Source organism: Nymphalis io, chromosome 7 (assembly GCF_905147045.1).
Source record: "Nymphalis io chromosome 7, ilAglIoxx1.1, whole genome shotgun sequence".
NCBI lineage: Eukaryota > Metazoa > Arthropoda > Insecta > Lepidoptera > Nymphalidae > Nymphalis > Nymphalis io.
The window spans coordinates 10,934,292-10,948,615 of NC_065894.1; the positions used below are offsets into that span (position 1 = coordinate 10,934,292).

At 33.2% G+C, this 14,324-nt stretch overlaps 1 protein-coding gene across 1 annotated transcript; it reads left to right on the plus strand.

Annotated features, from left to right (window-relative positions):
* The first annotated feature begins 868 nt into the window (after positions 1-868).
* LOC126769538 (homeobox protein MOX-1-like) lies at positions 869-13,931 on the plus strand. Its single transcript, XM_050488399.1, has 3 exons — positions 869-1,136; positions 13,207-13,358; positions 13,779-13,931. The coding sequence occupies exons 1-3, from the start codon at positions 869-871 to the stop codon at positions 13,872-13,874; spliced, it is 516 nt and encodes a 171-aa protein (XP_050344356.1). The 3' UTR covers positions 13,875-13,931.
* The last annotated feature ends 393 nt before the right edge of the window (positions 13,932-14,324 follow it).

A 14,324-nucleotide genomic window follows, 5' to 3' on the forward strand; every position in this document is an offset into this window, starting at 1 on the left:
TACCTTTTTAAATAACATTATCATGATAGGACTTTGATAAGCATGAAGCAAGTCTTGAGACTCGACTTGAAAGGGTGGAAGGTCACGTGACGATTAGGCGAAAACCATAGTCTCTATACAATATGATACAATGTGATATATATGGATTACACATATGTGTGATTTTTGTTCAAAATACCTACTTATATATTATATTTAAATTGTGCATTCCTGCAAGAGTTCAATCTTAATAAGTTGGGTGGATTTTACATTTAGAAGCAAAATTTGAGCTACACACACTAAGTAGGTATAGTTACATTAAAGCTTGTCAAAGGGATATGATGATGAATCCACTTCTGGAGATACCTGCAAGATAAATTAATTTGTAAATGAACATTTTAAAAAGCACTAGCAAACACCTTCTTGAATAGGATTTCTTTAATGATTTTGAAATGTTTTCCTCTTAAATACGTACGTTCAAACGTATAAACAAAGTAAAAAAAGGTCCTTAATTCTTTGCATACAGAAATCAAATTAAACATAAATTTATAAGTATCCGTCTATATAATATTGCTTAAATTTTAAGTGGGGACAAAGCGGAACACTTAAATTAAAATATTAGAGATCAAAACGGAAAAAACAAAACGGTGATCCATAGATGTTTTATGACACATTTGTTGGGCGGGTCTGAAGCTCCGCCCTTGCGCTTGCGCAGCGTTCGGTGTTTCACTTGATTCGAATACTGAAACTGATTTCAGCAGGACGTGCTTTTAGTGTACACACATAACAACAGTGGCGTTATTAGTCTGCAATAATTATAACGTTTTCATCTAATTTCATAATTTCGCGATTTTTTTGTTTTTATGTATATAACCGTTATCGTGTAATCATGGAATATATCAGAACGAATTTTCTTTTACAAAACGAAATGGCAGATAAACAAGACATACAAAGCTATGAACCAATTTCGTATCATGAGGTCTTAAACCATAATCCTGAATTTTCTAATTATTTTCAAATGCTCTACGATTATCCAGAACGAGAAACTTATCAGGGTCAAGAGGCTTACCAGGAGTGGGAGTGGCAGGGTGATACCCAAGTGCTCGTGAAAGAAGAGGACTTGGAGACGGGAGGTTCTACCAGCTTTAGTGAGGAAGGTATAGTATTTTTTGTTTTTGCTAGAGTAAAGTTAGCCGTGGCAGATAAGTGGATAGATGTTGAATTCTGATGGAAGATTATTCATAATTCATATTATTGATATATTATGATTATACTTATATCATTAATTCTTTACTTAATTTATTAATTTAAATATATCGTAATAAAACCGACTTTCATGCAGATAAAGGTGACTTTTGCCTGGTTTAAGATAATTTCACGGATAAATTATAGTAAATTAACTGAACGGCTACATTCAATTTAAAATAGGAAAAAAATGTGAAATAAATAAATAACATATAAAAAATAGTTTGTGTAAAATAATGACTAAACATTTATTATGATAAAATAAATTAGCTTCACGCTTCTAAAAACGATACCCGGGTTTGTAAGGCAACTTACGCATAAACCTCAAGGTACAATAGGGTATTTTTTTTTATAGAATAGGAAGGCGGACGAGCATATGGGCCACCTGAAGGTAAGTGGTCACCAAACGCCCTTAGACATTGGCATTGTAAGACATGTTAACCATCGCTTACATCACCAATGCGCCACCAACCTTGGGAACTAAGATGTTATGTCCCTTGTGCCTGTAATTACACTGGCTTACTCACCCTTCAAACCGGAACACAACAATACCAAGTACTGTTTTTAAGTTTTGCGGTAGAATATCTGATGAGTGGGTGGTACCTACCCAGACGAGCTTGCACAAAGCTCTACCACCAGTAAAATGTATATGCTTATGTATCCTATTATATTATGTATGTCCCATATGCAATTATTAGTGAAAAGTGAGGATCAAAACAGCGACCGCCAAAAACAGTTCGACAGCTACATTATTCACTAGACTTGTGTAAACAATTATTAAAAAAACAAATTAATTAAAAATATTTATATCCGACTTGATAATACTCTATTATTACCAGAAATAAAAATTACTATCATCGTCCACTCATTAATTCGACGAGCTGGTTGGCGTGGTTGGTAGTTACTTGCCTTTCACGCCGAAGGTTGTGGGTTCGATTCCCACCCGGGAGAGACATTTGTGTGCATGAACATGTCTGTTTGTCCTGAGTCTGGGTGTAATTATCTATATAAGTATGTATATTTACAAAAGAAAAGTACTATATGTAGTATATCAGTTGTCTGGTTTCCATAGCACAAGCTCTGTACAAGCTTAATTTGGTATCAGATGGCCGTGTGTGAAAAATGTCCCAGGATATTATTATTATTATCAATATGAAATAAATGTACCAATCGTATGTTTTTTATTTAAATTATACTAAATAGGTTGACTGACTAGTGGCCACCTGATGCTAAACGGTCACCACTGCCCACTGACCAAAGTTTATACGGGAAGTCCGTTATTTTTTAAATAAGGAAATTGGAATTCGAGTATTTTAGAATAAAAAAAATGTACGCTTGCTTATTTAAAGCATTAACTATATTTAATAGCGTAGAGCATGTAAGCTACAGCATTGTAGTTCGGAAAATATAAATAAAATAATTTGTGCTTAAACCTATTTAGGTTATAAATAAATTATAAAATATATTAAAGCACTAAGTTCACTGATAATAATTATTGAAATATAATCATCAATCTTAAATATAAAAAGAACCCCGTAATATACTTTTTTCTCACTAGAATGAAACATGTTTTTTGAAAATTACAGACTTCCATACAACCATATATCCTTTACTTATAATTATGCGCGAGTAAATCCGCGGGCGAAAGCTAGTCACAGCTAAAATATGATATAATTAGATATTTTAGCTCGTTTAACTGGATTTTTGATTATGACACGGGCGAAGCCGCAGGCCAAGCACTAGTAATCTATAAAATTCAAAACAAACTATTAACTTAATGAAAACACTCATAGCAATCTGACGAAACGACGAAGAAAATCTTGACACCGCGATTCAGTAATTCACGTATTTTGTACATCGCCATCTATCGCCTAACGGCCGCAACATATGTTATAACAACTAAAACAAGTACGTGAACTTTAAAGCTTTTGATAGACTTAACCGATTTTGATGAGATAAAGATTAAACGGTTTTTATTTTTATAGTTATATGTATGTATTGTTGTGGTGCAATTTACTGATTAGCGACTACACGGGTTTCTGTTTAGCCTAAAGGTTGACTGGCAGAGAATGTTTTCAGGCATTAAGTGCGTCCAACTACGGTGAGCAATGAAGTTTGTATATAATAAAAAATAGTGCTTCTATGTTGAATAAAGTATTTTGATTTGATTTAATTTTACAAGTTTGCGCGTTGACTGCCTAAAAGTCACCTTTTGTCTTATCCCCATTTTGAGAAGACTTACCTCGCTACCACAGCCAATATCGGGATACTTGGAAATTAAAGCTAAATTGACCTGTAAAAAGCTTGGTGTGCTAATGCAAGGCCAAACAGTGCTTCACGTTAGCGCATCACCTAAAACTCTATAAGGCGCAAATTCCAAACAATTTAATAATAAACAATACTAACAAATGAAGAGACGTTATTTAATGCCATTGAAACTGAAAAAAAATACGTAGGACACCAGAAGATACGGCGCGTTTCTGAGCAGTTTTTAGTATTACGGTAGATGCGGTCAGCGCGTGGTCGATACTGTTTATAAATTAAAATAAAAAAAAAAACAAATATCCAGCTCGGCAGCCATTTATTTACAACTCTCTTTGCCGCCTTTTTTAAAGGACCATATTGCCAACTTAAAAATATTAATAATACAGTTACCACTTAACAGAAAAATATTATTATTATAACATTAATTATAAGAAAATCAATGAAATATGGGAAAACCAATTCGCAGATTCATCTGCTTTTAATTTAAAAAAAGTATAAGTTTTATGTTCTTGATATATTTTGATGCCGAAATGGCCCAGGCTTGAATATTTTCGTTTTTATAATTCATCTCGTGATTGGCTTAGAAGGAAAACATTGTGAGGAAACAAGCATGTATAAGGCTGTATAATGCGGCTTTTTAATCTACTCCGAAAATAACTACACTTACTAAAGGAAGCTATTGCCTCTTTTTAATAACTACGGCGATGTAATATAAATTATGAAAAATTTCCGGTCGATGAAACCTCCATTGTTATCATATGCCTTATCTATTCAAATATTAATTAATTTGTATATACATCTCTTATTAAACGAATAGTATATATTAATCAACAAAGCAATAAATGATATATTTCACTTTGACTTTATCATTATTAATATAGACCAAATCATCCTGTTACAGAGTTTGGCCTGCAAAAATATAGAATAACTGTTATTAGTTTGATATAATAAGTATTTATGGTATTTACAGTTTATAATTGACAGAACTTCATAAATTTTGGTCTTGTTAAGACTTAGAGACTGCGAATTTCGTCAGCGCGATTTAAAAGTACTGTAACGCCATCTATGAAGAGAGACATGGAAACTGTTCTCTCGATGGTGCAAACTATATTTTGCATATATTTCATTGTAATAGATGATTATTTAAAGGTTCTTAATGAAATTAATATTAAAAAATAAATATCGAAAATAAAATGCTCAATCAGGCTCATTAATTAGATAATCGTTAAATTACAAGTCATTGTTATGGTAGAAGCAATTACAGGCAGGTGCCATTCAGGGTGGAATTTTACCTCCAAACCAAACGTGAATGATAAGTGAGCCAGTGCTATAACATATTTGATTATGTGGTTTGCACATCATTTACGACGTATCGTAACACTAATTTTTTATGAATGTGTAGTTTTTTTTTTAAAATAATGAATGTAATGTTAATTACGTCAGTTATAGAAAATTTCATCCCCTCGAATAAACCTGTGATTGTAAAACCAATTCACCACTCATTACGGCTTATAAGATTATCTTTAAACACAAATAATTCCCACGAGGCGGCGTCAGACTCAATTCGGTTAAGATTTGTATACTTATTGTCCTTCATCATTTTAATATTTTTTATATCACCAATGAAAGTACGAATGAAAGTATCTTCAATATTGTTTTAATTTTGAATAGTATAGATACTAACAATATTATGTAGTAAATTGTAGGTATCTATTGGAACTACTAAAGGCGTAATACTATCTACTCATTACTAGCATTATAAAAGGTGCCTGCTTGCGCCAGTCAACGTGTTTCAAAGAACGCGAATTGGTGTCAGAAACAATGACGGGGTAGTCACTGATCGTCGATGACTGTCCAAACCAAATAATAAAGAAATATATAATAATAGAAATACAAGTAACCTATAATAAAGAGTTAATCATTTCACTTTTTAATATTGTATTTTTTTTTTCATAGAACTGATAGGTGGACGAGCATATGGACCACCTGATGGTAAGGGGTCACGAACGCCAATAGATATTGGCATTGTAAGAAATGTTAACCGTTGCTTACATCGCCGATGCGCGGCCAACCTTGGGAACTAAGATGTTATGTTTTTAATTAGATATATATTCTATGAAACTTAATCAGATTAATTTACTCTTCATATTTCATATTTTATAAGACATATTTTTTACATGCTTTACTTAATTATTATAGGAAAAAAATGTGAAATTTATATATAACTAGTGGTCAGAACATCTGAACCGAATATTTCGGGTTCAAGACCGCAAGGCAAGTAGCATTGAAATTTCATGTGCTAAATTTGTGTTTATAATTCAAGTCACACTCGTAACCTGCACCAATCCGCATTGGAGCGGTGTAGTGAATAATCTCCTAGTTATGCACTTAAAAGGAGAGGAAGCCTTAGCCCAGCAGTAGGACATTTACAGGATGTTACTACAGGCTTTAGGCGGCTTCTTTGTAAAGGTACTCTAATACTCTTATAATAATGTCAATATGTAAACAGGTATAGGAAATCCAGCAGTATTTAAAACTTTGCAAGTATATTATATTTCGGCTGACTATACAATAATTTGTTCCCATCGATCTGATCTGATGATAGAGATGCTGCAGAGAAACTCTTCAGTGTAAACCCACCGAGTTAAGGCTTATTTAGTTTGTTGTGACGAGTCAAATATTTAAAGTGTAGTTTTTTCTTTTTTTATAGAATAGGAAGGCGGACGAGCATACGGGCCACCTGATGGTAAGTGGTCACAAACGCGCATAGACATTGGCATTGTAAGAAATGTTAACCATCGCTTACATCACCAATGCGCCCCCAACCTTGGGAACTAAGATGTTACGTCCCTTACTCTCACTCTGTGGCTCACTCACCCTTCAAACCGGAACACAACAATACCAAGTACTGCTGTTTTGCGGTAGAATATCTGATGAGTGAGTGGTACCTACCCAGACGAGCTCGCACAAAGCTCTACCACCAGTAAAATTACAAACTATAATTTAAAGTCTAAGCGCGATATTATATAATGTTAAATAATCATCAATAAATCTCGGATCAGATTAATTACTCGTTTGTTGACATAATGACGTCGTATCAACGCAAACATCCCATTCATAAAACCCACCTGTGTGAGAGTAATCTTCCGTCAAACAACACGGCGCCGGCGCCAAACATGTGATATAGATTCAAGATAATTACAAATTTATTTTTATGACACTGTGCTAGTTACTGCGCGTAAATGTTGGACGGGTTTCTAAACTTTTTTAAAGTTCTCTGGTTAAATCTTCAAATATTTGAAATACATATTTACAATACTGCTGTGCCCGCGTTTTCATCCGCGTATAACTTAAAGAAATCACTAAGAGCAGACTTATAATGTTAGTATAAAAAACTTTTTTAGTTTTATTTTCGTGGGATATTCGTATTTATTGGTTTTCGCCGCACCCGGATTTAGATTGGGCAACATACAATTGGCCATGAGAAAAACAGCATTCCCTTAAATCTATTCCGACGTACTTGAATGTCTTTCCCTGTGCTTTATTTATCGTGACTGCAAACGATACTTTCACAGAAGATTGTGTCCTTTTAAAAGTGAAAGGTAAATCTGTGTATTTAAAAAATAAGTATGTAGTTATTATCAACTAACCGATTAAGTATAAATTTAACAAAACAATGAGAAATAGATATATGCCACATAACTTTTTTATTTATAAACCGATTGAAATAAAACAAACACTTAATTTTAAGTGAAGCTTGCCACATAATATTAGTGACAATCGCACTCCAATCAGTTAAGCTGTTTCTAAGATTAGCGCTCACAAACTCACAGACAAGCACACAAAAATTCTAACAATCATTCTTTTGGGTTCTATTGCGTTGATAAAGGCGCTGATAATAGTTTTACTCATATATCGTCAATGTACAGACTTCGATTAGTTACATTTTTATTATACGTATAGATTATATAGCAACTAGCAGGAGGTACGTCGTAAACGATATATAAATTCTATACCATGGATATACAGAAGTGTTAATTTCACTGCAACTCTTCCTCCAAGCTTTACCTGATTACAAAAATAACCTTTATGCCTGTGACATAATATACCTAATATCAAAAATCGCAAATTTCAACGCAATGAAATAATTTCTCGTGTGTTTATATTGCAACCTGATCTTTTAAATGACTTTATTTGTTTTTAAGACCATACTATTGTCTTATTTATGTGCTTTTGTTATCTGTTAGCTTTCGATAAGATTTACTATTATATAATGGCCTTATATGTATAGCTGTTGTTCTTGCACTATCAAGTGATCCATTTGCCCACCATGTCATGTTTATTGGTCATATTATCAACAATTATGAATTATTGTCAAAATAAGTAAGCTTTTGTTTCCTCTCTCAAGCTACTGCACAGTAAAGATCTTTGTTAATTAGCTCCGTCATTTATAATTATAATTTGCTGTAAAAAGTGTATTTTAAATTTAAAGTGTTATTTGGCGATAATTAATAAAGTGTACTCAATGACAGTCTAATTAAATAACATTGGTGATTAGAATGTGCATAAAAAATTGACTTTTTAATAAAACAAAATTCGCATCAGTAAAAATACCGTCGCTTTGTGATATATTAAAGTAAAACAATAATACGCGTAAGCGACGGCCTACATATATCGATCACTTACGACGTTCTTCTCGCGAACTCGACAGACGGCCGCCGATTGAGTAAACTGGACTTCGTTAATTATAGTTTGCGTTGTTAATAACACTGTTTTACGTATATTCTACACTTAAATTGAAATGCCGCTTTATCGTACACCACCTAAAACATCGAGTACCCCGACTGAAGATAGTAATATGAACTTAAGTGCCCGGTCGATACCACAATCTGGTTCTACTCCGAACTTAACAGCCATTGATAGTGAAAACATTACCTCTCGCTTCAAACGAAAACGCGAAGATGCCAGTTTTGAGGAGATCCGCTTACTGTTGTCAACGTCCGCCGCACAAACCGAGGCTAAGTTTCTCTAGGCATCGATATCGGAAATTCTTGCTCAAAATATTGAATTAAACAAAAACATCTCATTCATTTCCAAGCAGTACGACGACATGTTTGTTAAACTGGATAACTTGGAGTCGGAACGTAAAGCGGACCGCTGTCATATTCAACATCTTGAAGAAAAAGTTGATACTTTGGAACGTCAGCTGTACTCAACAAAGCTTGAAATTAAAAATGTGCCAAAAAATTAGAAGAAACCAAGGAAGACATCTGCGAGATTGTAAAGGAAATATCTAAGGTACTTAAAACTCCAATTGAACGGCATGATATCAGGGATGTATTCCGCACGGGAAAAAAGGATGCGCCAACGATACTAGTCGACTTCAACAGTGCTTATGTTAAAGAAAATATGATTAAAGGCGTTCGACAGTTTAATAATAGGCATAAGGAAAATAAACTCAACACGACCCACCTGAAATTAGATGGACCTGCCAAACCAGTCTTCCTTTCTGAAAAGTTGACCCCGAATACCTATCGTATATACTATCTGGCACGCAACTTTGCGAGAGAAAATGAATACAAGTACTGTTGGATTGCTTTCGGGAAGGTGTTCCTCCGAAGAATGGACGGCCACAAGCAAATCCATATTAAAAATGAAGAAGACCTTCACAGACTACGTCAAGAAAGATGACTGGTGGTAATTTGTATTTATACTCTTTGTTTGCCCTTTGCAATTAATTATCTCTTACGTTTGATATGCCTTTTTAATGTTAAGCTTAATTTACTCATCAAATTATGTCACTGTAACAACCCTACTGTTTTTATTTTGTCACACTCACATGTACCTCGACTAACTTTTATACACATATACACAATAATATGTTTCACAAATAAAAATCTCAATACAGATTTATTACAATTAGCATTCCTAGTTCTTACAAAGCATGTATTCTTTAACATTCTATTTTGTACCAAATTAATACCTGTCATTTGCAATGATTGATTCAAATGATATTATCTCAACGGATATAGATAACATTAATGTAGCATCTGCGTATTTATGTGATACACAAACTTGCACCTTATTAAATATAGGTTCTGCCGGTTATCTTAAGATATTCTGTCAAAATATTCGTAGTATATATAAAAATTTCGATCATTTAACACATCAGTTGTCGCGCTTCAAGTTTGAGAGTGACATTATAATATTAACGGAATGCTGGTTAAATAGTCATAAACCTTAATCAAAATTGCCTTAATCAAAACGATGGTACAGTCATATACGTGAAAAAAGATATAAAATGTTCTATAACGGAACCTGAAGCAATAGGAAGCAACTTTTTACTTATTAAATTTGAACCAGGCATATTCATTTTGGCTATTTATAGATCCCCGTCCATACAATGCACAGACAGCTCTTTTTAAACTCTATTGATAATATTATTCGTCCTATTAGCCTGAGAAATAACTTGATAATTGCCGGAGATATAAACATTGATATTAAAGCCTGTTCTATTGATAGGAACTGTGCAGCTTACCTAAATGTAACCGCTGAACTAGGACTATTGCCTGGGCACACATATCCTACTAGGTTGCACAACTGTCTAGACCATATTATGCTAAAAACAGTATTTCGAGCATCAGTATTTGTAGTTGATTCTACCATAACGGACCATGTCCCAGTACTGCTCAGCATTGACCTCGCCCCCTGTAAGTCTAAAAAACCAATCACTTACAAAATAATTAATTTTGATGCCTGTATTAAGTACTTAGAGGATATCAATATGAAGCAGCATCAAGGTTTGTTGATATACTGTCTGGTTCTGTTAAACTGAACTCTAAAATTAGCCGTATACCTAGTAAAAAAAGAACACTTAAACCATGGATGGAACCACTGGACTTCTACGCTGTATCCGGAATAGAGATAAACTACACAAAAAACACAAAAATGAACCAAATAACGTAATGCTCGAGGTTACATATAAGCGATACCGAAACTTTTGTAACTCTCTGTTGAGAAAGTTTAAAAGAAACTTTGAAAAAACGCTTTTACGTAATGCAAAAACTAATAAAAAATCTTGGAATGCAATCAAATCAATTATAGATTATACAAAACAGAAAACGTCAGCTGAAAATCTTTCAAATCGTAACAATAATATAAATAATAGCATAGACTCTGTAAATAATTACTTTTCTAGTATAGGGAAGCAGGTTGCCGAAACTGCAACTGCGTATAATGAAAATAACACTAATTCATACAATTTCACGTTTCCTCCAGAGTGTAATTCCATAGTATTACTACCACCAGATGAGGCAGAGATAGAACTGTTAAAAACGAACCTCAAAAATAATTGCGCTACAGGCTGGGACTTAGTACCAGCTTAGCTTCTAAAATTATCTAAGCATATAATAGTCCCAGCTCTTTCTAAGCTCTTTAACCTTTGCATAATTCGGGGAGTGTTTCCTGAGGTCTTTAAAAGATCGCTTATTACTCCTGTTCACAAGGGTGGGAAGCGAGACCAAGTTTCGAATTATATAACCTATATCAGTTCTGTAATCTCTTTCCAAAATATTAGAAAAACTACTAAACATACAGACTAATTAATTATCTGGAACATAACAAAATTTTATCTGCCTCACAGTTTGGTTTTAGGTCTGGGAAAAGTACTGAAGACGCAGTCATCAATTTAACGAATTATGTTACTTCTCAGGTAGATAGAAAGCAAAAGTGTTTAGGTATATTCCTTGACCTAGCCAAGGCGTTTGATACCGTCTCTATTCTCATTCTTGTGAACAAATTGGAATGCCTCGGTATTCGTGGCAAACCGCTCCTGATCTTTAAGGACTTTTTGGTTAATCGTTCACAACAAGTTAGAATTGGTGATCACGTCAGTTCTCAGGCACCTGTCATTTTTGGCGTTCCTCAGGGCAGTATTCTTGGCCCAACTCTCTTTTTGTTCTATATTAACGACCTATGTGAACAAACTCTAAGAAATGGTAAAATTTTTACCTATGCGGATGATACTGTGCCTGTATTCCACGGAGAGACTTGGGACAAAGTACGGTATTATGCTCAATTAGGACTCCACAAAGTCAATCAATGGCTTAGTGTAAACCTATTGACATTGAATCTCTCCAAAACCTCATTTATTCAGTTTTCTGTGGCCAAAACAAAACCATAGAACATTAGTCTTAAGGTTCACACATGTAACTACCCCAGTGATTCTCTTGCTCCCTGTTCACGCTTTGAGATAGCTAAATCTACGACAATCTAGGAGTTATTTTGGACGAAAACTTAGCTGACGCTCTCATATAGACATTACAACTGCGCGCACCAGAAAACTTATTTGGGTTTTCAAGAAATTGAGCCACATTGCTGATTTAGATCTTCTGTGCACAATATATTATGCACTAGGTCAGTCAGTCATTGGATATTGTATAAAAGCTTGGGGTGGTGCTTGTAAAACCTTTATATTAGACTTGGAAAGAGCGCATTGATCTATCTTAAAAGTCATGACCTCTAGCCCATACAGATTTTCTACAACTAAGCTGTATGAAAAATGTCAACTCCTAACGGTTAGGCAACTATACATCTATAAATTAGTTATCCAACAACATAGATCACCCCTATCATGCCGACGAATACAGTAAGCAACGTGTCATTAAAAACGTTTGTCCACCTGTTATATGTCGAACAGCTTCAGCCAAACGATAACATGATTTTAAAGCAGTTTATTTGTATAACAAAATAAATAAAATAAAAAATATACATCCCTTATGTAATCGTGAAGCTAGTCATTATTAAAAATTGGCTACTAGGACTAGATTATGAACAAACTGAACTGTTGTTGCTATAATACTTTGTGAAACAAATTACACATATACACACATACACAAACACACACACAAACACATGAAAACAGACATACCTACACTCTCCACTAATATACAGTATGAAATAATTATTAATAACTTATTTTTATTTACATAGAATGATTTGACACCAAAAAATATGAGAGAGGACATTGATTTCTGTAATACAGGTCTTTGAGCCTAGCTCAGAAAACAGGGACTTCATTATGCTTTGTAACTTTGTATGTGAATAAAGATTATTTATTACTATTATTATCGTCTCAAGTGTTTAAAACAAAAGACTTTTCCATCTCTGCATATAATTTGGACGAATGGTTAAAGAAATAATACGACATAGGTATGGAACCGTGACCGTATCGTAATCTATCGAGTGATATTTCTATTAGACGGTTTTTTCATATACATTAATCTATTTAAAAATAAATTGCTTTATTACAAAAGAAATTTTATTTATATAAAATTAATATTTTACAGTTTGTTTTTTGGTGGCATAGTTTAAAGAGATGATTTAAAATATCAAATACACAATTTTATTAATGTTCGGCCAATCGATCACAAGTAAAAATATTTTCCGCCCAACGAAGTGGACACAGGTCAGCTAGTACTAAGATAATATGTATATAATACTAATAAGATTATATGTATATATATAACTATCTGCATAAAATATTACATGAAATATGTATATGTACTCGTCGGAATTGAGATGTTTTTTGTTTTAGAAATTTATATTGTGGGGTTCTTTTCTTGTGGAGGCCAAAATGCTGTAGCCCCGCATGACGCATCCCTTAAATCCAGCCTGTAGATAAAATGCAATTTTTATATTTTATATATGTACGCTCAGAGGTACGATCACCGTCAGCGAGTCGCAAAGAACGTACAGCGTTTACGAAGGCGCAAATTCGCAGTCTCGAGACGGAGTTCGCACGCGCCAACTACCTCACCCGCTTGCGAAGATATGAAATTGCTGTTGCTTTAAACCTCACTGAGAGACAGGTGAGCTTAACAATCACCGAAAATATCTTTAAAAAGTAAATTAAGACAACTATTGTATTTTAAAAACACATTTGACATTATATTCTCTATTGTTATTATTATTAATACGCTTTCATTATGTATACGCTTATTAATTAAAAATTTGGTACCTAAGCGACCAGCTTCATGTTAAAACCATATATAAATAATAAAAATGAGCTAGATTGTTAGAGATGTTTCCGAGACACGAAATATGTCACTGCTTGACCTGTACCTGAGTGAAATAGGTTTGTTTTGTTGTAAACCTGGAACGCAATCGCAGTGAACAGACCCCAACACACACGGTCCAATCCAAACGAATCTTTATGAAGGATTACAAATCCTTTGCAATAAAAATTCATTTCTAGTTTTATATGAAAACTTATTATTATAAAATTTCAGGTAAAAGTATGGTTTCAAAATAGAAGAATGAAGTGGAAACGCACTAAGGGCGCGAAGCATAGCAAGAAAAAGGAACAGTTGTTTGAAAGTAAATGAGAAATAAGTTCAATCATTACGTTCTTTTGAAAAATATTATCAATAATGTTTCAATACTGGTCCTAAATCACTTATCTAAGATTAAAATATAAGTGAAATTTATAACAAATTATAATTTACTTTATTTTGTATCTTTTATCTGTATAGGTAGCTATATTTAATTAATTTTATTAGGTCTGTGTGAAAATTTATTATATTAAAAAAATGTAATACCTATTTTATGATTGTTAAGGTTCATTTTGATTTATTCACTTTGAAATTTACTATAATTTTAAAATATTATAATTAAAAATATAAATCATGTGCATTTAAACCAAAAATTATACTAACGATTGAATTAATAGGATAGAAAATACTTAGTTCTAATTAATATTTTATTTATACCATATTTATAGTGTATTTAAAATATAATTTAAGTTGATGTGCTTAGAGAAATAAGATTAAATATAA

Excerpts from the sequence above, each read along its gene's own strand:
- LOC126769538 (XM_050488399.1), top strand. The coding sequence starts at position 869 with ATGGAATATATCAGAACGAATTTTCTTTTACAAAACGAAATGGCAGAT. Across the intron at positions 1,137-13,206 it reads TACCAGCTTTAGTGAGGAAG|AGGTACGATCACCGTCAGCG; the intron begins GTATAGTATTTT and ends ATGTACGCTCAG. Across the intron at positions 13,359-13,778 it reads TAAACCTCACTGAGAGACAG|GTAAAAGTATGGTTTCAAAA; the intron begins GTGAGCTTAACA and ends ATAAAATTTCAG.